General features: G+C 34.6%; 1 protein-coding gene across 1 annotated transcript in view; it reads right to left on the bottom strand.

Annotated features, from left to right (window-relative positions):
* Positions 1 to 26,440, bottom strand: part of RLF (RLF zinc finger) — a 98,685-nt gene that overhangs the window by 34,164 nt on the left and 38,081 nt on the right. Inside the window, exons 2-5 of the mRNA XM_051987772.1 lie at positions 21,059 to 21,213; positions 16,652 to 16,733; positions 10,680 to 10,812; positions 8,490 to 8,692 (exon numbers count right to left, since the gene is read on the bottom strand). Of these exons, the coding sequence (XP_051843732.1) occupies positions 8,490 to 8,692; positions 10,680 to 10,812; positions 16,652 to 16,733; positions 21,059 to 21,213 (573 nt within the window). The remainder of the gene's footprint in view (positions 1 to 8,489; positions 8,693 to 10,679; positions 10,813 to 16,651; positions 16,734 to 21,058; positions 21,214 to 26,440) is intronic.

Genomic DNA, 26,440 nt, shown 5'->3' with positions numbered 1-26,440 from the left:
TTTTTATTTCTTTGTCACAGAGATTACCTTGAAGGAGGTATTGGGGATATGAATGGAAATGAAGATAATGTTTTTTTTTTTTTAAGCCATTAATAAAAATCAATAAAAATTAAAATAAAAACTCTCAAAATTGTCCTCTCCATTTTAAATATCACCTTATCATGGAGGAATACATGAAAGCAAAAGCCTCTAAAACTCCAGAGTATCTTCTCCCACCTCACATTTTGCACATGCTGCCAAACTCAAAAGCAATTTCCACCTGAAAGATATATTCTTCTTAAAAATCTTCTCTGGGCTCCCTGCACTACTAAGGCTACTGCCGTCTTCTCTTTGAACACCTTCCAGAATTAGGATCCAACTTTACTTCAAACTGCTCCCTAGACTCTTTAAGTGGGTAGGCCAATTGTTTCTGCACACTCTGTACACATAAAGATAATCTCTATTGGTTCCTTTGCTTCTATTTCTTATACCCCTGGCAGTACTCATCCCAGGCTTCTTAAATGCCCATGTTTCCATATGTTCTTTTAATGTTCAATTTCTGCTTGAGCAAAATTTCCAGCTCCTATTGTAAACTGGTTAGCAATACTTGTAGCATACTTACCAATTCCAAACATCATAGAGGCAAGCTGCATAAATCTACAACATTCTTCTCAAGTGTATCCCTATTCAGAACAGCCTTCATCACAGTAACAATAAATCTCAGAGATATAAAGAATCTGATTGTCACCTAATCCAAACCAGGACTAAAAAGAAATCTCATTTTCAAACTAAATATTTTCAAATGGCTACCCAATTTTTGGTTGAATATCTATTGTGTAGGGAAACCCACTCTCTGAGGATGCTCCTACATTCTGGAGCTCTGTCAGGAAGTTTTTCTTTAAATTGAGCCTGGTTTGTCACTTTGTAATTCTCACCCACTGATCCAAGTCTGCCTTCTGGAGCCAAGCAGAATAAGTCTAACCTTAGAGTTTTGTACATAGCAGGCACTTAACAAATGCTTATTCAAATAGTTTCTTGTATAATAAAATCCCTAGAAGCTTTTAACATGGAATTTTGTTCAAACTTATCTTTCATTGGTACAAATCATGTTCTGAATCCAAGTACAGGCTGTAACATTTACTTCTACCAAAATTCACCTTATTATATTGCCCCATCATTCTACCCGAGATAACTGAATTTATTAAATTTCTGTGTGCAAGCACTATTACTGATACTTTCACACGGTCTGATATCATCTAATCTGTGCCTTTGTCAAAGTCCTAGACAAAAAGTTTAAAGAGCTCAGGAGCCAAGGAAAGAAAGAGAGGAGGCAAAGACAACATACAACAGAATCCAACAATGAAGTATGGAGAGATTCAGAGACTCAGAAAAAGAAACAATTTATAATCATGTACTCAGCTCTGAATATATGCACAGTACTCTGTGTTTCCAATACTTTTATGTCCTAATCATACTAAATTGGTCTTCTCCCCAACTCACCCCATCCCGAGTTCTTTGGAAATCTCATTCTCAGCAGACTTCTCCATAGTCTTCAAAATTATTTCTACCTTCTTGCAAAAGCGAACCCTCACTTTTTGCTCAGGATGCTAATTTTTTAACCCATAATCCTTTCTGAATGAAAGCAATTCTCTTTTTCTGAAAATTCCCAGTCTCCGGAGACAAGGGAAGAGTTGGAACACTGTTTGCTTTGTGCTGATAACATTTCCACTCTGACCCCCTGTAACCACTGTTTCTCTTCTCCTCATTCTAGTTACTGTCCTCTGATGATTCCTTAACAACTGGTTATTTTTTACCTCCTAAGATCAGAGATCTAAAGCTGGAAGCTCTACAATTTTTTAAAAATGTCTATTTTGATTATTCATTTTGACAAACCTTATCTCACAATTGTCCAGTTAACAATGTCTAAAATAAACTCAGCTCTTATGTAAAAGAAAGCTGGAGATCAGCAGAGAGGTCAGGACTGGTTAAATAAATCTAATATTCATGAGCCTGGAGGTAGTAATTAAACCCATGGAAGGTGAAGAAATCACCAAGAAAAGAGGGCCCAGAACAGAACCTTGGTCCAACAGCTACAATTGGAAAATATGATTTGGACCAAATAGATAGGAAACCAAGGAAAGGGTGGCGTCCTAAATAACAAAGAGAAGAGAGTGTTCAATAGTGTCAAAGGCTAAAAAGCAAAAGACAATGAAAATGGAAAAGAAGTAATTGGATTTGGCAGTTTCTCCTTACCCTTCATTTAAATTTTATCTATTCTTCCCTTGCCAAAATTATGACCTCTAATCATATCTTCCATTTCCCTAATCTTTCGAACAATTTTCCTCCAGGCTAGCTTCACCTACGTTCCATTTTCAACCTTGACCCCATGTCTGGGAGTTATCCTCTGTGCCCTTGCTATTTGATATGTTGTTTCTGGCCTATTAATTCACAGCCCTGCAAAGAGCCCCTCAACTGCTTATTACTACTGAACCCAGGCTACTGTGTTTTACTATAGGAAATCATGAAATTGAACTAAATTTACCAGAATACACTTGTGGTATATTGCCACAAATTTGCTGTTCCACAATCCTATTCTACTTTTACTGACTCCCAATTTCATTTCCTGCACCAATTGTTTTGATATTGCTCTCCAGCTACTACTATGCTCCAGGCTTCTAGCAGAAGAACATAGCTCAAAGAAGAATAAAGTCCATATAAGAAAAACTTTTCTGCCAGTATAAAAAACATTTTTAGCATAATCACCCACTTTCTTCTACCCTAGGAAGAGTTAATTCTTTCATTTCTTTCTGCCCTTTTAAGATTTTGCTTCAGCTACCATCTAAGTAACAAACTTTTAATCTTATTTACTTATTTTACAGGATGTTTGTGACTGAAGAGCTTTGTAAGTCTAAAAGCACTATATAAATACAAATCATTGTCACCAGGATTATCCTTTTCTACTGACTCTTTTATTTTACTACAAATATAATTAAAAAACAAAATAAAATCCTACTCTCTCTACCTAGCTTGTACTCAATTTTCTGGCTTATTACCTATCTCCTTGAAAAGGAACCTATACCCAATTCTTTTAATGCTTGACTATCCAATTCACTCATGAACTTCTTTTGACCCAATTTCTTTCCTCATGACTCCATGGAAACTCAGTATAAACTCTCAAAGGTAACTCATAATCAACTTCCCCATCCTGTTCCCCCAATCAAATTCTCATTCTCCACGACCTTATTAGAGGATTTGACAATTATGACTACTGTACTCCTTATTTCTAAGGGGCAGCTAGATGTTTTAAGGTGTTGAAGTCTACTGGACTTGCAGAGTCAGGAAGAAATGTATCTGAATCTGGCCTCAGAAACTAGCTATATGACTCTGGGCAGGTTATTTAATCCTGTTTGCCTCAGTGAACTGAAGGAAGAAATGGCAACCACTCCAATATCTTTGCCCAAAAGAATCCCAAAATGAGTAGTTATGAATCATAGGTAGGATACAACTGAAAAACAACTAAACCATTCTTTATTTCAAGATATTCTTATTTCCAAGACACTTGAAACATCATCTTTCCCTTGCATATCCCTTGTCCATTTCCAACCCCAGCATGGTGCTAAAATTATAGAACTGAGACTTTAAAGAAATCTTAGAAACCATCCAGTTCAACTTCCCTAATTTTACAAATAAGGAAATTAAGAAATAGAAACACCAAACATCACAAAGATAAAGGTAACTTTATAAATGTTCAATACACATTTGTTGCTTAAAGAAAGCATTAAAATTTTATATTAATTGAAAGTATAGATTTTAATTATAATTTAAAAATCATATGATATGTAGTATGAATACAAAGTATACACTTCCTTTTTTTCTGACCTATCTTTTTTTCAGTTATCTCAATATCAAAAAGGAGGTATGATTACACCATAGGGTTTCTAGTCCTTTCTTCAAAAACTGCCAGTTATTCTGGTTTATTGATCATTTTTATAGTTTGTTTTATTGTTCGGTGGTTTTCCCCTATTAGACTGTTAAGGGCCAGGTCTGACTCTTTGTGAGGCCTTTCTAGGGTTTTTTGAGGGGTTGTCATCTCCAGCTTATAGTTGAGGAAACTGAGGCAAACAGTTAAATGACTTGCCTGAGGCCAGACTTGAATTCATGAGCATAAGTTTTCCTGACTCCAAATCTAGGGATCTATAGACGGTGCCACTTAGCTGCCCCTTTAAATGAAGAGATTATCCTAATATTAAGGTTCCTAGTGCATGGTGGAGGAGTCAGGAGTCTAAATACAGCAGGATATTCATCAATTATGAAACAAAATATCAGAGTTGAGCTCATTCCTTTAAATGAAGGTAGGGAGGTCATGACCGACTCTAATTCAAAGAGAGGGAGTAGTATTGAGGTGGAGTACTAAAGCTGGTAAGATTTTTTGGATCTTACTTGGTATCCTCAGGCCTTAGCACAGTGCCTGGAACATAGCAGGTGCTTAACATATGAATATTGTAATAACCTCCAGTGGCTTCCTATTGCTTCCAGGATCAAAATTAAAACCTCTCATAACCTGTTCTCCTCCTACATCTTACCACCTCAAAGATTTTTCAATACCACATCACTGGCCTCTTTGTTTCTTGAATAAGATATTCTACCTGTTAACTTAAAATGATTGTATCTGGCTGTCTTTCATGCCTGGAATGTTCTTCCTCCTCATCTCTGCCTTCTGGCTTCCCTTTACTCAAACTCTAAAGCTGCAGAAAGCTTTTCCCAATCTCTCTGAATACTAGAGTCTTCTCTCTGTTGACTATTTCTTATTTTACATTGTTCTTTGCATGTTGTCTCCCTCCAATGTGAGTTCTTTAAGTAAAGGGACTATCTTTGCCTTTCTTTTCAAACCCAGAGCTAAGCCAAGTACCTGGCACATAACTGGCCCTTAATAAATATTTATTGACCAAAACAATACTGATGTATTTCTTTTCTTTTCTTGCTAAGGCAATTGGGGTCTTAAGCTAGAGAGTATTAATTATCTGAGACCAAATCTGAACTCAGGTCCTCCTAACTTCAGGGCTAGTGCTCTATCCACTGCGCCATCTAGAGGCCCCCTGATGTATTTTTTAAATGAGCCATGCCACTATCTCCCTTCTCCTGTAATTACTATAAACTTTGTTTTCCCTAATCAAATAATACTTGGAAGAAGACTTATTATTCCTCCCTCCTCTTCCAAATGAAAAAAACTTACCTCCTTCCTAATTTCCTTATTTTTGTCAAGGACACTATTATCCTTCTAAGTTCTCCACATTCACAATCTTGGAGTCATTCTCAACTGCTTATTATCTTTCCCCTCAAATATCCATCCACTCACTGGCCAGGTCTTGGGCTTTCAACTTTTTTGCAAAAAGCATACAAAACCTACCTCCTAATGAAGGGCTAATATAGTCAAGATAAACAAACAGGCATCTTTTGGACATGGACATGTAGTGGAGCTGTTTTGCCGAAGTGTGTGTGTGTGTGTGTGTGTGTGTGTGTGTGTGTGTGTGTTGCGTGTGTACGCGCGCATGCGTTTAATTAGAGGAATGGATAAGGGATTAAAGAGCTAACATTGACACAAAAAGAAAAAAGTCACTAAATTATTTTTACATACACTGAAAGAAAACAAAAAAGTTCAGATGGAAAACTACAAACAATTGGGACATCTTTGAAAACAGTAGCCTGAATTTATTATAAATTTTTTAAAAGAGTATACTTAGGATAGGAATAGGGTTTCAGTTTCACATGTGATCTTCTTTGTCTCTTTGTATGTGAAAATATCTCGTGGTTTTTGATATTATGTAAGTTTAGAATATTAAATTTTTTAAAATGGTCTGTATTCATTTAAAACTCTTATAAAGCTTTTGTGCTAATCACTCTACTGAAACTACTTTTTCACAAGTCAAAAGTAACTATCAACTTTATCAAATCCAAAAACTACTTTCTAGTCCATTCTTCTAGACCTTTTTTCTCCATGACACATTTCATCCCTCCTTCCCCTGCTTCTTTACACTTTTTCTTAACTTCCATCAAAATATACTAATTCTAAAGACCTAGCAACAAAATAGATATCCTCAATTGAGAAATAGCAAAACAAAGTATGACACATCAATAAAATGGAATATTTCTGGGTGTATCAAATGATACTATGATGAATACAGAGAAGCACAGACATTTATGCGAATTGATTAAAACTGAAGTAAGCAAAACTAAGACAATGACTTTGACAATGCAAATAGAAAGAGCTACTACTACACAAAAGAAAATAAGTGATTTCCTGGACTTCAAAACTGTCTACTTGTTTTGAAGACCTTCAAAGAAAAAGAATTCAATCTGAATTCCCAGCACTCTTAACTAGCTGATCTTCTGGATTCTATTCTCTTCCACCTCAATTTTATGAAGATTATAGCTTTTTTTACATAAAAACACATTATACCGTTACAAATGACATAAAATTAAAATTCTTCAAATTATTTTCTATGAAGTGTTCCAAGGCCATTAATTTTTTTTTATCAGATAACACTTCTGCAAACATAATGCAAATCACAAATTCTTCCAAATACCAGATTTTAAACAAAATTCAAAGCACAAGCAACATTTAAAATAATGTAACATCACATTATAATATTGTTGAATTAGTTTTCCCTCTTTTTTGAAAACTCTAAAAAAGAATGAAAACGGAATCAAATGAAATAAAAACTAGCAGGCAGAAGATAGTTAAAATAATACCAGACATTGACTTAGTTTTTTTAGGTGAGTTCTATAAATGTCTAACACTAATCTCATATTTGGGCTTTCTGGGGACAACCTTCTGCTTTCTATGACACTGTTCTTTTTTTTGTCTCACCACTTTTTTCCTTTGCTGGCTCAACATGTTTCAATCTCCTAATTAGGGGCATTGTCCAAGTTCCTGTTATAGGTCACCATTTCTTTAGATAACTTTAGCAGCTCCCACGGGTTTAATGGTCATCTTGACAGATCTAGATATCCAATTTTACTCTCTCCCCTTCTGCACCACCAAGTTACTTATTGGACATTTCCAACTGAATTTCTGGTAACATCTTAAAACTCAACCAGTTTAAAAAATGAACTAATTATCTTTTCCTCTAACCCTCTCTTCTTTCAAAATTCCCTGCTTCTGCTGAAAACACCACTAACTGTGGTTTTCCGGTTTAGTAGCCTTGGCACTGCCCTATAGTATTTTCTCTCTTTTAACAAATAGGAAGAGTTGCTGAACCTTGCTGCTCAATCATTTCTATCTTTCCAACATCTCTTGAATCTGATTCTTCTTCCTCCTCAACTCTCAAATAGCTATCACCTTGGTTCGGGTCCTTATCTCTCAAATTAAATTTTGTTTATGTAATGTGCTTTATATAAAAGGATCAAATTATTGACCTTCAAAAGCAACAGTTACATTTTTGTGCATCCATCAAGGGTTTTGTTTTATAGAGTATTGCTAAGATTTGAACCCAGATCTCGATCCACAGTTCACTGTTGTTTAGGTTTTTGTTTTGTTTATTTTTTTTTTAATAATGTTGCACTGTCGAAGCTAAACTATCAATTCAAGACAGCCAAAGAAATCACTATTTTCAGAATTCTTCATATTAATTTTTTTCTCAATAATTTCTGTCTGCCATGCCTAGATGCCTGTCCTCAACTCCTTTACTATTTCTAATATCAATTGAATTAAAATAAAAAAATTATAATTATATATATATCTCACCCAAAAATATAATTTATCTATATCTCCCCCTTCTACACACACACACACACACACACACACACACACACACACCCCATTCTATTAGGATTCTTACAAAAAGAAAATTACACCTCAATGTGGGAACTAAACAAGGACATTTATTTTTAGCCAAATGGTACATAAAAAAAGGAAAAAAAATGTTAAGAGACAATCTGATACAAGAAAAGCTAAAATTGTCCATATTGTGTTGCATTAAATTCTTGTGGTTTAAAAAGGAAATATATTCTCATCTCCAACAAGAAAATTATTATAATTTTGTTTTAAAAAAGCCAAAAAATAATTTTTAGGAGCACATGCGTGCGCGCGCGCGCACACGCACACACACACACGCACACGCACACGCACACCCTTGTCAGAATCGATGAAGATACACATTTTAGAGTATTACAAATCACTATTTGCCAAGTAAGCACACTGTACTGGTTTAAATATAAGTTGTATTCTACCTCCTCTTCCTTTAAATCTGGCTTGACCAACCAAACACCTGCACACACTAATAAGGGTTATTCTATCACTTGCTTTCAAACTAACTCATTCACAGATGAACACACATTCAACAAGACAGGCCAACAACTAAGGAAGTACTATAACAAGTGTGAAAAGGTCTACTTATTTTTTCCATAATTTTGAAAACAGAACTCTGCTACAACAGCCAACATAATCTACTAAATTTGTATCAGAATTTCCTATGTATGGATGACAACAATAAGAATTATGCTTTACTGACCTCCTTAATGGCGTCTTCATTAGGTAACATGGAGCACAAACATGTGATATAAGCTTGCCGAAAAGATGATACATTAGGAATTTCTTTAGATTCCGCACATAATTTTGACAAAGAAGTAGCTTGTGTGATACAGTTTGACTTCAATAAATGTTTTATTCGCATCTGCAGAAAGGAAGGTCCTTCTCGTGCTATAAATCTATTGGCTAGGGAGAAAAAAGAAGCATATTTTCATAAATGACAAGCTCTAATTTGTCTTAACTGTATACAGTTCAAGCAGTTTAAGAGATCATTAGCCCAAGAAAAAGAATCTGATATCTGTTTAGTATCTGAGCAAGATAAAGAGAAGTCAAAATACTGTGACAAGAATATTTATATGATCTCAAAAGGCACTACTTTGTTATCTGCTCTAAAAAGATAGACAGTACAATGACCAATAAATTGAATGTATAGATAATACCTTAATTGGTTTCTTTAGTTCACTTAAGCTTTTGAAGAGAATTAAAAGACTTTTAGTAAAATGAATTGTTTTAGTTATCTTTTCCCATGGATTATTCCACGACTTTCTTACAGATGTGCTAAAATGGGAGGGAGGTCTAAAATGGAGGTCTATAAAACCCTTTCCTTCAAGGCCTAGTACAATTGTCTCCTCCATGAAGACCTCCTCTCTAAAACACCACAAAATTCTGTATAAATTTCTTGTATGGCCACTTATCACAACCTAACTTTATCATATAGACCTGTATACATTTTATCTCTTGTATAAGACACTGTAAGTTCCTTGAGAACAGAAACCTGGCTTTAATTAATCTTTCAGAGCTGTTGCATATAATAAGTGCTTAACAAAATGAATTCTTATTGATTCATAAAAATTATGAATTCTCTCTCCTAGAACTTATGCATTTCTTAATTTTAATGAGAAAACATTAGAACATAGAACAATTTATTCATTTATAAAATTAGGGAAGATGGGATTATTGATGACTACAAATTGTTTTAACTCTAAATCCTATGGTATTATAACTAGCCATTTATTTGCACAAAAAGGTGAAAATTCTTCATCAAATAAACTATAACTGAAAGAAATTCTTTGGAGCTAAGATCTTAATGAATTCTCATCTTCACAGCAAAGCCTTATTTTTTATTTTCATGTATTATTTTATTGTTCCCCAGTACATATAAAAACATTTTTTAATATTCCTTTTTAAAACTCTTCAGTTACAGATTTTCTCCCTTCCTCCCTCCCTACTCTCTATCTCCATTGAGATGGCAAGCAATTCGAAATAGGCTATATATGTATCATCATGCAAAACATTTCCTTAACAGTCATGTTGTAAATGAAACAGACAAAAAACAAACAAACCAAAGAAGCTCTAGAAAAATAAAGTAAAAAAAAAAAAAGTATGCTTCAATCTGTATTCAGAAATCAGTTCTTTTTCTGGGGATAGAAAGCATTTTTCACCATAATTCCTTCAGAATTCTCTTGGATCATTCCATTGCTGAGAGTAGCTAAGTCACTCCCAGGTGATCATCTCACAATATTACTTCATAAATAATACATTTTATTTTGTATCAGCTCATAGAAATCTTTCTAGGTTTTTCTGAAAACATTCCTGTTCATTCTTAAAGAACAAAATTATTCCATCAACATACACAATTTATTTTGCCATTCTCCAAATGATGGCATACCTTCAGTTTCCAATTCTTTGCCCCCAGAAAAGAGGTGCTATAGAGATTTTTGTATATAAAGCTCCTTTTTCTTTTTGCTTTTTCTCTTCTGGGAGGCAGTTCTAGTAGTGCTTTTCCTAGGTCAAAGGGTATGCATGGTTTTATAACTCTTTGGGGCATGGTTCAAATTGGCAAAACCTAACTTTTCATTGTAATACTCTTGTTGGTTGAAGGTATACTGACAGGAAGAAATTTGTAAAAGGTACTACAGAAAATTCAAAAGCTGTAAAAGTCTGAAAAATCACCAACCTAAATTACTGAGAAGTGACTAGAATTTATAGGGCTTGGCTAATATGCAAATACTAATGAATGATAATAATATGCAAACAATGAAATCATATCAAGTTCTTCAGAGAGAATTCTATGACAAATTGTACAATACTGAATTTCTAAAAGTTCTCTCTAATTCAATTCTAACCACTATTTTCTCCCAAAGCAAGTACTTGATCAAATGCCAACACTTACCTTCTTCTGGCTCTACTGGTTGCTGAGACAGTATTTTAAGAAGGATTGGATTTTTCCACACACCTTCTTTGGTTATATCAACCAAAACTTGGAGGTTATTATTTCCAAATTCCAACAAAGCGTCATGTGAGTCCTGTGATCCCAAAATAAATCCATCAAATACAAAATTAAAAGCCCAGAATCTGCTATGAAAAGGAACATATATTTTATCCAATTATAATCACAATTCAAATCCAATTAGAATTAAGTATGTACTAATATCTATTGCGTGTTCCTTGTACTCTCTCTTTCTTCCAACGTACATAAGAGGAAAAACTTTCTGTCCCTCAAGGCTATAATGAGTATCTTGACTGTTTTTATATAGCACCTCAATACATATATCTTGGGTACTTCAAGGAGTGAGTCTCAGAATTGAATAAAGGTAATATAACTGAATAGGAAATATTGAAGAAATGGTAGCATTTTTAATGGCACCAACTTATTACCCAAAGGCAATATTCTTCTACCAATACTATGTGACTGTGAAATATGTAAACATTGCTTCCAAAGAATAATCATCTTCATAATTAGCTATAGCATGTTATGGGTGACAAGCACTTTACCACCATTTGTCTCATTTGATTCTCAAAACAAGGCTATGAGATAAGATTTTACAAACATGGAAAATGAAACTGTGCCTGAGGTCACATAGTAAGTAAGCACCAAAGGCAGAGTATGAGCAAGGTTAGAGCTGCATTACCAATTAAATGTTCTAGGAAAGCAGTACACAAAGAGTATTAGAGAGGCTCATGGTAGGGTATAAGTAACACAGGAATAATAATGCAACATATTAAGGACCCATGTGAGTAGAAAAGGAGGCTCAGGTACATTTTTAAAAACTGACAAAGATTTATCCTACTGCCCACAAAATGTTAAGAAACTGGCACCTCTAGCGCACACACACTATGGATGGTTTATCTAAGGACATAAATAAGGGCACCTATGGAGAATGAATACCAAGAAGATTATGAATCCTTCAAGAGTTCAAATCAATTTTGAATTAAAAAAGAAAAAAAGGCTTTTTGTTGGTTTCATGCTTTAGTGTTAGAATTAAATATACACTCACAAAAGAGGGTGTTCAATGTTCTATAAAGGAGATTAGATGAAAAGACCGATTGACCTAATTACCTGTAGATCAATTGATAAGACTGACAAAATGAACAGTGACAATCCTCATAGCTCTAACTGAACCTTCCAAAGTTTTTTTCTGTGTAAAGATTTTCTATGACCATTCAGACAATTAGCTATTGATCCAGAAGGTAGCTTATCTCAGGCTCATTTTCATGTTGCTATTTAAATTGCTGTATTTTATTGGAGATGGCATTTAGGGTTAATATATATTAGACTACACATTACTCACTTTGTGATATTACTAAGTGATGGACATGATTTATAACATTATTTCAAAGAAAAATTATTTGAAATCATAGGATTTAACACATAAGGCTCACTCAACAATGACTAGAATTATGAGAAATGTTATACTTTAAAGGAAATACAATAGTTCCCAATTACATAGCATGATAAAGTTTGCAAAAAACTTTCAAGAATATTTGATCTATTTAACAGAGAAGGAAATTGAGGCTTACAATCTCAAGTGTATGCTTGAGCCTATAGCTAGGAAATTTCAGAACTGGCTATACTCTATAAAACATCGTCTTTCATAAAATAAGAGTGACCAACTCTAAATCCAGTACATTTTCTGATCTCTGTGTAGGTCAAAATATTAAAAATGTAGAATATATCCTGGATAATCCAAGTTGAATGGCTGCCAGTTAAAATCTCCATTTAGTACAGGAATTAGTTACCTGGGCATTTATGGACAAGTTTTATTTCTCTGAAACCACCCCTTTCTTACTTTCTTACAATACAATGGTCTTCCAACACATTCATATACACGATACTTTGTCAAGTCATTCCCCACCAAACTCAAGGGGAAAGCAAGAAAGGATGGAAGTGAGGGTTGGAGTAAGGAGCTAAAACAAACAATACCAGAGACAGAAAAGCTTTAAGCAAAGTAAACTTCCTTATTCTGAAAGGGGGAATTTTAGAGGGAGGAAAAAGAGAAGCAAAAGAAACGATGGGAGTGCTTGAAATTGTCTAAAGACAACTAAAAAATAGTGTAACAAATAATCACATATGCATACAATAGATATTAATTGCTCTTTAAGAAATCAAAATTTCAGAAAATTCTGTATAATATATACTCATGCAAAGTGAAAGTGAACAGAACCAAGAGAACCATTTTTGCAAGGAAAACAACATTGTAAAGAAAAACAACCATGAAAGGTTTAATTCTGACCTAAATAATCATCAACTATTGATACAAAGTTCTGACCTATGAAGAAACATAGATTCTCCAGATGATCTAAGATGAAGCAAACATGTTATATACCTCTTGAAGGTTGACAGATATGAGATACATAAGAGACTTGCATTAATGAATGGTTACTGCATTGATTTTTTTTTTTTTTGCTCATTCTCCTGTTAGTTTTTTCTTTTTCTATATGTGTGTGCACATGTGTACGCCTGCACACATGTACACACTTGGGAGAGTGGGAGGGGGTATCAAAAATCCACCAAAGCATTTCAAAAAAGAAAATAAAAGTTCAGTAAAAAGCAATAATAAGCAATACAAAATTGAAAATAATATGTAGCATTGCTTTTTTAAAAAGGCAAGCCATACACATTGTTGGTGGACTTGTGAATCTACCCAACCATTCTGAAGAGCAATTTGTAATTATGCCCAAATGGCTATCAAATTGTGCATACCATTTGATTCAGTAGTGTTTCTACTGGGTAAGCATCCCAAAGAGATCATAAAAAAGGGAAGAGAACTCACATGTGCAGAAATGTTTGTAGCAGCCCTTTTTTGGTAGCGATAAAGAACTGGAAACTGAGTGAATGCCCATTAGGGAATGGCTGAATAAGTTATGCTATATGAATGTAACGGAATGTTGTTTTTCTATAAGAACAATCAGCAGGATGATTTCAGAGAGGCCTGAACTGTTGCTAAGTGAAGTGAGTAGAACCAAGGGAACATTGTACACAGCAGCAAAAATTGCATGATCAACGCTGATAGACGAGGCTCTTTTCAATGAGATGATTCAGGCCAATTCCAATAGACTTGTGATGGAGAAAGTCATCTGCATCCAGAGAGAAGACTATGGGAACTGAATGTGCATCACAACATTTTATTTTCACTTTTTTTGTTATTATTTGCTTGCCTTTTTTTTTTTTCATTTCCCCCCCTTCTTGATATGATTTTTCTTGTGGCATCATGATAAATGTGAAAATATGTTTAGAAGAATTACACATATTTAATCTATACTGTATTGCTTGCTGTCTAGAGGAGAGGGATGGGGAGCAAGGGAGATAGAAAAATTTGGAATACAAGGTTTTGCAAGGGTGAATGTTGAAAACTATCTTTGCATGTAGTTTCAAAAGAAAATACTATTATTTTTAAAAAAGAATTTCAAGAGAAATGGGGAAAATTATAGAAGAGAAAGTGCTTTTATACTGCCAGATCTCAAACTATACTATAAAAGTATAATTATCAAAATTATGTGACACTAAGTACAACATTTAAGATTAATAATTAATAAGTGGATTAATTTTATCTCAATTATTAATTTTATTAATAAAATGTATCAGTGAAACATTATATACACAAGTTTAGAATAAAATTCATAGAATATTCTAGTGTTTAGTAAATTCAAAATCCCCTTCCTCCCCCCCGACATTGGGAATGGTGCTCTATCCACTATGCTGCCTTCGAATTTTAAAATTTAAATGAAAAAATTGTAAAAACAACAACAAACAAAATGATAGTAGCACTTACCTTATAGGGTTGCTGTTAGGATCAAATAACATATGTAAAAAGTTTCTGAAAATTTGAAGTCAGAGCTGTCATTTTTAGAGATATTGTTATGCATGTATAGATTGAAATAAATTGTCCCAGATGACCCTTCCTACCTTGAAATCCTTTGAGGGTATTCTGTGAAGTAATTATCTCTTACTCTACTTTGCACAGTGCTAAACACCTGCACAGCAATTGGTAAATGAATAAAGTAGAAAAGCATTTACTAAGCACTCTGTGCCAGGCAAAACAAGCCCAACAGTTGTGGTTGTCAAGGAACTTTTTTTATAAAGGGGGCAGCTAGGTTGCGCAGTGGATAGAGCACCAGTCCTGAAGTCAAGAAGACTTGAGTTCAAATCTGGTCTCAGATACTTAATACTTTTCTAGCTGTGTGACCCTGGACAAGTCACTTAACCCCAATTGCCTTAGCAAAAAAATAAAATTCACATCATATCATATTATATATCATATATAATACTGGACAAGAACATTTAAGTATTTTGTTAGTGGCATGATGATGCCCTGGAAACAGCAAGTCAGGGTGGGTCTTTCACCCAGACATCAGATATGAGCCTACAGAAGAGAAATGGAGGGAAAGCTAGAAAGCTGAAGATGACATATAAGGATGATTATGTGGTGTGATTGATGGGTGTGGATTGAAGGAACATACCAAAGAGACTGTACAAGCCAAAACCCAGAATGCTCCATGGGAATTTGGAGTGTCCAAACTAAAATGGAGGACCTTCTCAACAAGAAGAGTGATAAACAGCAAGGAAATGGGGGGGTAGAACTAGTAGGAGTTGAGAAGAAACTAGACAGAGAGAATGAAGGAAACAGCAAAGATGAAGAATGACTTCAAGATGACAGGCTTGGGCATGATCCTCAACAAAAAGAGAGGTTTGGAGGAAAAGTGGGTTTAGGAGAAAGAATGAGAAATTCTATTTTAGATATGTTAAATGGAGATATCCAACAGAAAGTTAACGTGATAAGGAACAGCATTTACATTCTCAGCAGCAGTGCAGATCAGAGGGCAAAGTAAGTCAGAATGCTGAGCTCAAAGTCAAATACCACCTCAGGCCTTCACTAGCTGTATGATCTTTTGCAAGTCACTTTATCTCTTACAACCTCAATTTCCACCTATGGCATCTATCTTGAAAAGTTGTTGTGAACAGAGACAGATATATATATAAATATATTGCTTTGCTAAACCTTAAAGTACCTAAAAATTCAAATAGACTTGTGAAAATGAAATTTGCATCCAGAGAGAAAACCATGGAGACTAAATATGGATCAAAAGCACAGAACTTTCATGTTTTGTTTTTGTTGTTGTTTGCTTTTTTCCTTTCTTTCTCATGCCCCTCCCCCTTTGATCTGATTTTTCTTGTGTAGCATGACAAATATGAAAATAAGTTTAGAGAAAACTGGACAATTAACCTATATTGGATTGCTTACTATCTTGGAGAAGGGGGGCAGAGGGAGAAAATTTTGGAGCACAAAGTTTTATAAAGAAGGTCAATGTTGAAAGCTATCTATGTATGTATTTGGAAAATACTATTAAAAACATTAAAAAAAAGAATGTTAAATTTTTACATGGGATAGGCAAATATTTATAGAAAAAAAATTAAGGGGTGGAGGGGAGAAATAGCGAAAAACAAACTTTAAACTGCATAAGATCAAAAGAGCAATAGATATGGGGTTTGAACTTAGCTGCAAATCCAGCATTTTTTTTGACTACCCTATGCTACCTCTTTCACTTATGTAACATGATCTGGGGTCCAAAGAAAACTCTGGATAAATGAGGTGTTTACTCTATTAGCATATATTACAACTTCTTAATTAAACATTTAAAATATAACAGTCTTACTTTATATACATTACTGGTTTAGGGCAGTGGAGCTAAGAAAAATTTGCCTTTTTCACATATATGCCAAGGAAGGATCAAATTCCAGCCTTAAAAATTCAAATCACATAGTTTTAAATTTGAGGTCTCTCTGATCTGAGTATGTAAGGGGAAAACCACAAGTTACCTTTAATACTGAATCATAAAGTATTTTTTGAGTTGAAAAAGACTCACCTGTATGGACTGATTAAAAGGTACCCATACATCACATGGTAGTTCAGTTTCAGGCACAGAAAGCAAAAGCTCAAAACAACTCCTATAATAAAGAAAGACAGCAAGAGTAAAAAGCAGTTCAAATTGCAATTGACATTTTATTAGTATAATTACAAATTAAATTAGACAATAGGTTCCATGAGGAGCGCATTTTTCTTATACTTGTATGTCACTCTTCAGAGCCTAGCTTGCAGAAGAAACTTAATATTTGCTGTATTTATACCTTTTGTATAAAACTATTTTTTAATCTGTTTTAAAGCATAAATTCTTCCTTAAAATGTTTTGTCCAACTAATAGCTATGTAATCCTTAGCAAGACATTTAATCTGTTTGCCTAACTTCCTCAATTGTAAAATGGGGATAATATGAACATATTATCTCAGTGTTATTGTGAGGCTCAAATGAGATGGTATATATAAAGTACTTAGCACAGTGCCTGGCACACAGTAGGTAAGATAAATAATGCTAACAGTTATTGCTGTTAATAGAGTAACAAACCTGTTAAGAAATCACTTCTGAAGAATTGAACTAACAATAAAGATACTCCTAATATAGTTGGAAAACTGTTCAATTTCCAGGCTCACAAAACTAACAAGTACAGCAAAGATCTAAGTGACTTGCTATGCATTCCAAAGTCAGTACTTGTCCAAGGAGTTTAGAACCCAGGCTTTCTCTCAGGTTGGTTTTTATCCATTAACATGCTGCTCTGAACATAATAAACACTTAAATGTTTTAACAGAACTAGAGAGTCTGTATTCCAGGTACTTTGGGAAAGGAAAAGATAGAAGGGTATTAAAAAAAAAAAAAAAAAAAGCCACAAAGGGTGTTATAATCTACATGTTCTAGTCCCTTAATCGTTCCCAGAGGTATTTGCATTTGTAAAACAAAAACATACACACTGCAAAAAACACTTGTTAAGTCAAATGGATCTAATTGGAAAAAATCAAGGGTCTTTTGGGATCATATAGCATAATTTATTCATTTTACAGGTGAGAATACAGACTGTGCAGAAAGAAGTGACTTTTCCAGAAGCACATCAAAAATATCCAACCTTCAAAGTTCAGGTGCTATGGAATGACAACATATATACATACATGAGGTTCATAGGGTCAATTTCCCTAAACTACTATTTTCTCAGAACCTCTTCCTTTTTTGATTTTATGTGCAAAGATATAGTGGAAATAATCTCTCTATATATCTTCATCGTTGTAGGATAAACTATAAAAGACAGTGTTAGTTTTATCCACCTGTGAAGAGGTACATTATTTCTAGAAGAGATGCTGGAAAACATCAAGGAGACACAACTGGGAACAGGAGAAAGGCAAAAGGTTTAGGGACTAACACAGAAATGCAGAATAATAATAAAGCTGTAGACATACTGACATATTAATTAATTTACTAATGTTTATAATTTAGTTGGGAAAATACTGGGTATATATATAAAACAAAGCTCCAATTTAGACAGATGAAAGTTTTCCTTTCTTTCTGACTTTTGCTCAGGAATATCAGAAAATTGGAGATTTGTGTTATTTGCTAATAAGTAAGAATAAAGGGATTAGAAAACAAGGAACACAGGACCAAAAGCCTGTAACACTGGAGAACTAGAAGTGCCAGCCAGGGAGATTTGTTTATATGCCAAGGGGTCGAAAGTAAAGATACTTTTCTTTTAGGTAACCCTGCCAAAATCACCAGTTTATCAAAAGAAGGAACTCAGATTAGGCACATCATCTAGTAAAAATAAATGTGCTTTCCCCCCTCCCTCTCCTTTTTAATGTTCTATTCCAAGGAAAGAGAAAAGGGAACTAATCAAAAATGAAAGTTATTTAAGTGATATAAAACATACATATATACATAGCCAGGTGCAGTTGCACACACCTGTAATCCCTGCTATTATAAAAGGAATGGCTGGTGGATCAAGTTCATAAATTTTGAGCTGTAGTAGGACTAAAGATTGGGTATCCTCTGGGGGCAGAGTTCCACCGGGATACTGTACTGAAGACAGGATTTGGAAGGGTTGGAAACAGAGTTTAGTTAAAGCAGTGGGTTGGATCTATGAGTAGTCATTTCACTTTCACCCTGAGCAAAAGAGACAATCTTCTCCCATCTTCCTCCATATATTATAAAATCTACTTTTTAAAATTTTGGGTAAATAAATAAGTAGTAAAAGCTAAAATAATTGATTAGAACACTCATACTGTAACTGAGGAATAAGCACTCTCCCCAATAATCAGTATGTCTACAACACCTTCAAAACTGCTTCATGAGAATTGATATGACAATATTCTTTGTGTTGTCACATTTTAAAAGTTTGAAAGACAATTTCTGGTTAGCTAGTCATTTTATTATATCCTAGCATTCTGATCAAAGAGGTCAGTGGCACTCTTGAATGCCAAAGACAATCATGGTGGGCTCACAGATTGGAGATCCTTGGAAAGCGGACCTTCCAGAGAGTAGCAAGCAATTCTGATTGGTTAACCAACATATAATATACAACAGGCTTCCCTAACATTAAATTCCTTATAAGGCTGAGTGGGATCTTACTAAGACAGAGGAGAGTTAATTCAATAACATTATAAGCAGTGTCACTCAAGAGACTGAACTTTGTAATGAGAACTGTAGAAATGGGGGAACTCTGGATCTCCACAAATCATTAGGTATTAATAATCATTTCTCTCAGTACCCACAACACCCAATATAGAGCCTGTCATATCATTGACTCTTGATAAATGTTTACTGAATAAATGAAAGAATGTACAAAATGAAGAGAGCACCGAATGTGAAAAGCTCCAACATAATAAAAAGTAGCTAGCAACTTGGATGGCAAATTATCCTGAACTTGTGGAGATATCTTGAAGAAAAAGATACAGGGCAGGTTAAAAGAAAAAGTCAAGCATGATTATAGAAAGGTAGAAGAGGGTAGAAGAAAGAACATTGAATTTGGAGACAGAAAGCAAGTTCATTTTAATAACTTAGTGGCCTCTTTTTTAAATCATGCATAAAGTTCATCATTACCAAGGCACTACTATTCATCTGGTGGCAACTAACCTCATAGGTTATTTCATTTCAAGAGGAAATGAACAGCCTCAAAAAATAAATCTACAAATCTAAAGAAAATAGTAATGTGATAATCATTCTGATCTTTTAAGCATATCCCAATGGAAGACTCCTTTATGGCAGTCTTTCTATGTTACCTGATCTGCATAACAGAAGGATTACCTATTTCAAAAGTTTAGGTTTAAAATAGCATACAGGAATACTTACTAAACAATTGAGTGATGAAAAGCATCATTAATAATAAACATAATTCAACAAGCTGATAAATACAAGAATTCTTTTCATTATAAAATTATAAAATCCTTTGATCACAATTTTTATCAATCTTTTTCATATTTACTAATGACTATATTAAAAACATTAATAATACTGTGGATGTATTATCTATTTTTACTGAAATTTTACTTGATCTTAAGTCTAAATCCTTTATCTTTTCAAACATTATGATGAATTTTTAGCTTTACATTCCATAATATTACAATGCTAATCTTATGTCAAGAAACAGAGAATAAATATTACAATGAGGGGCTATATTCAAATCTATTCCAGTTGAACACCAGCTCTGGCAGGACCTATCCAACTGGAAATGCTTCAAATATGGGTCCCGAAACAGATTGTCAATTGAGGTCATCTAAAAAAGCAGAAGCTCATCTCCAGGTTGTCTGCCAGGTATCTACTTGGGGGCAGGGGAGAGGACAGGGACACAACAACTTAAGAAACCACTCATTAAAATAAAATAAGTATCTATTTATGATTCTTTTCAACTATTGAACTACATATAATGCAGTGTCTTTTACATTTTCCTTTTCATTTAATTCTAAAATCTCAGATTTAGAGCAGAAAAGGACATAATCTAGGAATCCAACTTTTTTGTTTTACACATAAAGACACTGAGGCCCAGAAAAGTCAAATGATTTGTCCAAAGTCACAATAAGTATCAGGCAAAACCTGAACTCCAAGGCTGATTTCAGATGCACACTGCCTCTCTTAACATTTCAGAGCTCCCATCAATATTTTTGTCCAACTAAATTAATTTTCTTGTTTAAAATGTTGTTTACTTTTCACTGATGAGTCATGATCTTCAATAAATTAAAGAACTGAAAATTTTATTACAGAGGAAATTTAGGTCAAAGCTATAATAAGCCAGCCAATGATATTTAAATAGGAAGAATGTATCAATGATATAAAAAATTTAATCATACAGCAGCAGAAGGCAATGAAGGCAATGAACAAAGATTGATGAACTGACATAATACACATACCAAAAAAATCAAAAAACAGTTTTTAAAAGTACGAATTATTTTTGCAAACTTACAGTACTAATCTGCCCAAAACAAGGAGAACATCTTCACATTCAGTAGTTAAATATGGCCGAGCACTGGCAAAGCTCTGTATTGAGAGTCGATATACTTCCAGAAGGCATGCCATGTGTTCTGATGTATTCCTATTGCCAGCATACTGCAGCAATGTCTGTAAAATAAAGGTCAAGTTTAAAATTTTTTAAAATGACATCAATATACTTTGAGTCAGCCAATCATACCATTGCTACTTTTTATTCACATTCTTAGCTTATTTCTTTTTGTACTTTGTTCCTCACATAAGCTTCTGTTTTCTATTCTAACTTAAGGCATGGTGAGCAAGCTATCAACCCCAAGGAAAGCACTTGGCACTTGACAACACTGTAATATTACAAACCCCAGTATTGCTGTCATGTGAAGAACGAGCCCTGTTCATCTTTTTGATTTTCCTATTCTTGTCACTAGAGAAGTAGCCTAGGAAAGATCAAGAGCTGGTCTTAGCCTCTAGGCAGTCTCTTACTGGCTATGTGACCTTTATAAGTGGCTTTAGGAGTTTCTTAAAACCAGGACTTCTCTATACTAAGGAAATGACAAGTCTAGTTCCTACTCTTATCCTTCTGCAAATAGTATTGCTTGTGAAATACTGTCACTTTTAATTCTATACCCTGACACTTGCCCATTATTTCCACTACTATTCTAGTCCATGTTCTTATTAAAACCTGTCTAGACTATGACAACAGAAGACCTCCTAACTAGTTTAATCCTGCTCTACTCTATATTTCAACACTGCTACCAGACTAATAGACTTGTATCACAGTTCTGACTCTATCATTACTAGATTAAAACACTTTCAAATAAATGGCCTTTGTATCACTGAATATATTTTAAAAATAATGCTAGCTAGCATTTGTATGGCATTTTAAGGTTTGCAAAGCACATTACATATATTATCATAAGCTCTGAGAGGTGGGAACTTTTTGAATACTATGCTTAAGCCCAACCAGACTGCTTGCTATCAGACAACAGGAAATTTGATGATGATAATCCCTACTGCTGGAATGCCTATTCCCCATTTTGCTTACCTACTTGATATACAATAGTCTTCCTTCAAAGCCTGGTTAAAATTCAACATCTCCAAAGCCTTCTCTCCCCAAAGAGTATTGCTGACCTTTACCCCAGGACCTCCTGAAACACATGTTCTAAACTGGTCAATCCAAAAACTAGCTTTTATCTATGGTTCTCAGGCCTTTGCAAAGCCAGCCAGGCTTAGACTGCTCTTTCCTCTGTTCTACTTCTTTTAACATCTAAATCTGCCTCAAAATTCAGCTCAGGTAGCACCTTTTCCTGATTTTTAGCTATTTGTCAATGTCCTTTCACTCAATCATATGCCCTTCAACCTTTGTCTCAGGGGTAATATGCAGAGAAGCATCCATGGCCTAATTGGGTGAGGTCAAGGATTATCTCATTTTGACATGTTAATCACCACTAGCATAGTACCTAGCATAAAGTATACACTTAAAATATAAATAATTCCAAGAAAACAATCCTCAAAAATTTATTTCAAAGTAGAATATAATTATATTTTTGCAAATTATAATTTTCTTCTGGATATTTTGAATTCCTCCCTGAATTTTTATGACAAGATTTATTATAGTTTTCCTATAAGGACTAACTGATTCTTTTCACTGACCATTACAGGACATTCTATATGGATCTCATCAATGCCCATGGATTCATAGTCAGTTAGTATTAAGTACCAGGTACTGGGGTAAGGGCTGGGGATACAAAGAAAGGGGAAAAAAAAAAATTAGTCCCTGCCATCAAGGAACTTTCCAGTTGAAAGAGGAAAGCAAAATGTAAACAGCTTCACACAAACTACAGACAGGACAAAATGGAGGCAGTTTCAAAGATTAGACGCTGATTGAAGAGGACTGAGAAAGACTTCTTTCAGAAAGTGGGACTTTAGCTCAAACTTAAAGGAAGTATAGGAAGTCAAAAGTAGAGCTGAGGAAGAATCAAGTTGTAGGTACAGAAGACAGAAAAAACACTTCTAATTAGTTGTGCAATGAAACTCAAAGTAGAGCATGAATATAAAGTTCTAACAACAGCAGTGTCGCTGGATTGTGGAAAACACCCACACTGGAGTAAGATATTGGAAGACTAGAAAGGGATCTAGGTATAAAGAACTTTAAAAGTCAAACAGAAGATATATTTGATCCTGAAGACAATAAATGGGGAGCTATCAAAGTTAATTGAATAGGAGAGTTCCAAGATTAGTCCTGTGTTTTCAGAAAGATCACTTTGACAGCTGAGTGGAAGATAAACTGGAATGGAGAGAAAAAGGCAGATAGACTCACCTGTAAACTATTTTAATAGTTCAGGTGTGAGGTGATGAGGGCCTGTAGTATGGTGTTTGCAGTATTAGAAGAGGACATATGTTGAGAAATACTACAAAAAGAATAAATGAATGAACTTGACAATTCATTCAACATGGGGACAGGAAGATAAGAAAACCTGAGGAGTGGAGGATGGATGACACCTTGTTTGTGAGTCTGGAAGTATTCAAAACAGGAAATTTAGGAAGAGAGAAGATAAATAGGTTACATTTTGGATATGTTGAATTTAAGATGTCTATGGAATTGATTCTAGTTCAAGATATATAGCAGATAGTTGGAGATCTAAGACCAGAAATCAGGAGAAAAGTTTGGGTTGAATAAGTAGATCTAAGATCAGCACATTTAAACCATAAGAATTGATGGGCTCAGCAAATGAAATCATATAGGAGAAGATGACTCAGGAGGGAACTTTAGAGAACCCTAAAGATTGTTGTCAGCAAAGGATACAGAGAAAAAAGAGCCATCAGATAGGTAGGAGTTGCAAAAACCTAGGGAGAAGGATGATGAAGGAAAAGAAGGTAAACAAGTGTCAAAGGTTGCAGAGAAGTCAAAAAGGATGAAAACTGAGAAAATGTCAGTAGATTTAGCAATTAGAAGATCACTGGAAATTTTGGAGAGCACTCTTGGTTCAATGATGAGCTCAGAAGCCAGACTACAGAGAAGAATATGAGAGGAAAGGAAATGGAGGCACTTATAAGCAATCTAATTTAGACACACAAAAAAGAGAAGAGATAGAGCATTGCAGTTAAAAGGTGGGTGGAACACATGAGGGCTTTTTGAAGGGAGACTTGGGTGTTGTTTGGAGGCCAAGGGAAGTAGCCAGCAATCAAGAAGAGATTAAGCATTAGTCAGAATGTTGGAATGATGGTCACTGAAGTTATAAGCTTGGATGAAGAGAAGTGGGTTTAACGGAAAGGATAATGAATTCCATTTTGGACAGTATGAATTTAAGTTGTCTATGTGATAGGACATAGACATAACCCCAAGTTCACAAACTTTAGCAAACTGCTTGCTTGGACTATCCCATTTTGTCAACTCCCCTAGCACACTGTTAAAGACTCTTATCAAATGCCTTCTGACACCCCTTTCAGCTTTCTGTCTTCATACAATTACTTAAAGCCTGGGGATGGCTTCACTTTGAGGCTGATTCAAAGACTTCTGAGTGTCTGCCTGGAATTTCCTTATCATGAGACAGCTCACCCTTATTTCAAAAGTTCTTTAACTTTACATAATCAAAACAGTATATTTATACTTGATCCTCTCAATTCCTTTTCTGTTCATGAACTCTTTCCCATCCAGAGTAACAAAATGCATTTTCATATTTGCCCCTATGTTAACAATCTTTGAAAAAATATTCTAAAAGCTAAATTAAAAATAATTGACTAAATATTAAATATTTTAAAAATATATAGGCAATGACTATGAAGATAATCAAAAATATTGTTAAAGAATAAGAAACAATTTCAGAGGAGATTAGAAGAAAACCCCCACTCCTTTGCAGAGGTGAAAGTTCCACAAGTTACACATACATTTGCATATTTGCATATTTTCCCCTTATTTTTCAACCAACTTAAGCTATTCTCTGTCTCTCCCTCTGCCCCCTCCTTTTTTTTCCTATTAAAAAAGTACTTGACTACTTGAGGAGTAGGAAGAAACCTATTGGAAAAAAATTGTGGAACATAAGAAATCAAATGAGAATTATGAAGTTTTGTGAAAGCCACAGATGATATTTGAAAGGCAGCAGACAACACAGAAAAAGTTTAGAAACTCAAAGCATATTAAATATATGTATAGTAGTCTAAACATCCCAAAAAAGAAAAAAAAATTCTTCCCTAGTATAAAGGTAGGCCAACAAATTTTACTTGTTCCAGATTGTAGGGATGCCACACTTGTAATGAAACCCTGTGGTGTGGAAGGGATAACTGTAATAAGTGATAGACCTTGTCATGAGCTTTAGAACCAGTTGTCTCGTTTTTCATTTCATTATTTTTGTGGCTCTATACCAGGGGTCTTCAAACTACGGCCTGCGGGCCAGATGCAGCAGCTGAGAACGATTATCCCCCTCACTCAGGGCTATGAAGTTTCTTTATTTAAAGGCCCATAAAGTTTTTGTTTTTACTATAGTCCAGCCCTCCAACAGTCTGAGGGACAGTGAACTGGCAACCTATTTAAAAAGTTTGAGGACCCTGCTCTATACTATACTCACTAATCTCATCATAGCATAGATTGCTAGGAAAGTCTTAATTAGTTTTTCTTAACACACATATTTTGTTTTGGCAAAGTAGATAATCTCCCAAGAGATTAAGTAATCCACACTACAAAATATACTCCCTAAACACAAGAATGCAAAATTGTCTAATGATGTGACTGATGTTATCCTCTACTCTTCCCATTAAAAATTTACCAAAAAGTTTCTTTAACTTAGAATGGAGACAAAGGGATGAGAGAATTTTAAAAAGAGATACCAAGTTAATGATAACCCTGAATGAGTGGGAGGATGGTGAGATCATTAACAAAAACTGATATTACAAGGAAAGGTAAGTTTAGGAGTAATATTTCCTCTCATCTCTTGAAGATCCTGAAGAATGCCCCACAATCATTCCCTCTCATCTTCATCTGGACTTTCTTGACTCTGGGGTTTCCTGTTAATTACTTTTTAGTCTTCTGTGTTGGGTCATTCCTAAACCACGCCTCCCTTTAACAAAGACTTTGTGGGAGGCTCTCTTCTCTCTCTTAGTGACCTCATCAGCTCCCATGGGTTTTAATTACAATCTTAACACTCACAAGACTCCCTTTATCTACATATCTAATCCTAGCTATTGAGCTTCAGACTTGCACCATGTGCTATTCCTTGAATGCTCTGTAGGCATCTCCAAAAGTGAACACCATAATCTTTTTTTGGTTACATCTGAGTTCCAAGTAGTTTCCATCCATCCCTCCAAATTCTGAACTAGACCAATATTAGATGGAGATAGATGAGACAGACAAATAGAAAGTAGAATG

This window comes from Antechinus flavipes, chromosome 3, assembly GCF_016432865.1.
Source record: "Antechinus flavipes isolate AdamAnt ecotype Samford, QLD, Australia chromosome 3, AdamAnt_v2, whole genome shotgun sequence".
In the NCBI taxonomy this organism is placed as follows: Eukaryota; Metazoa; Chordata; class Mammalia; order Dasyuromorphia; family Dasyuridae; genus Antechinus; species Antechinus flavipes.
This window is presented reverse-complemented; position numbering and strand designations above follow the sequence as displayed.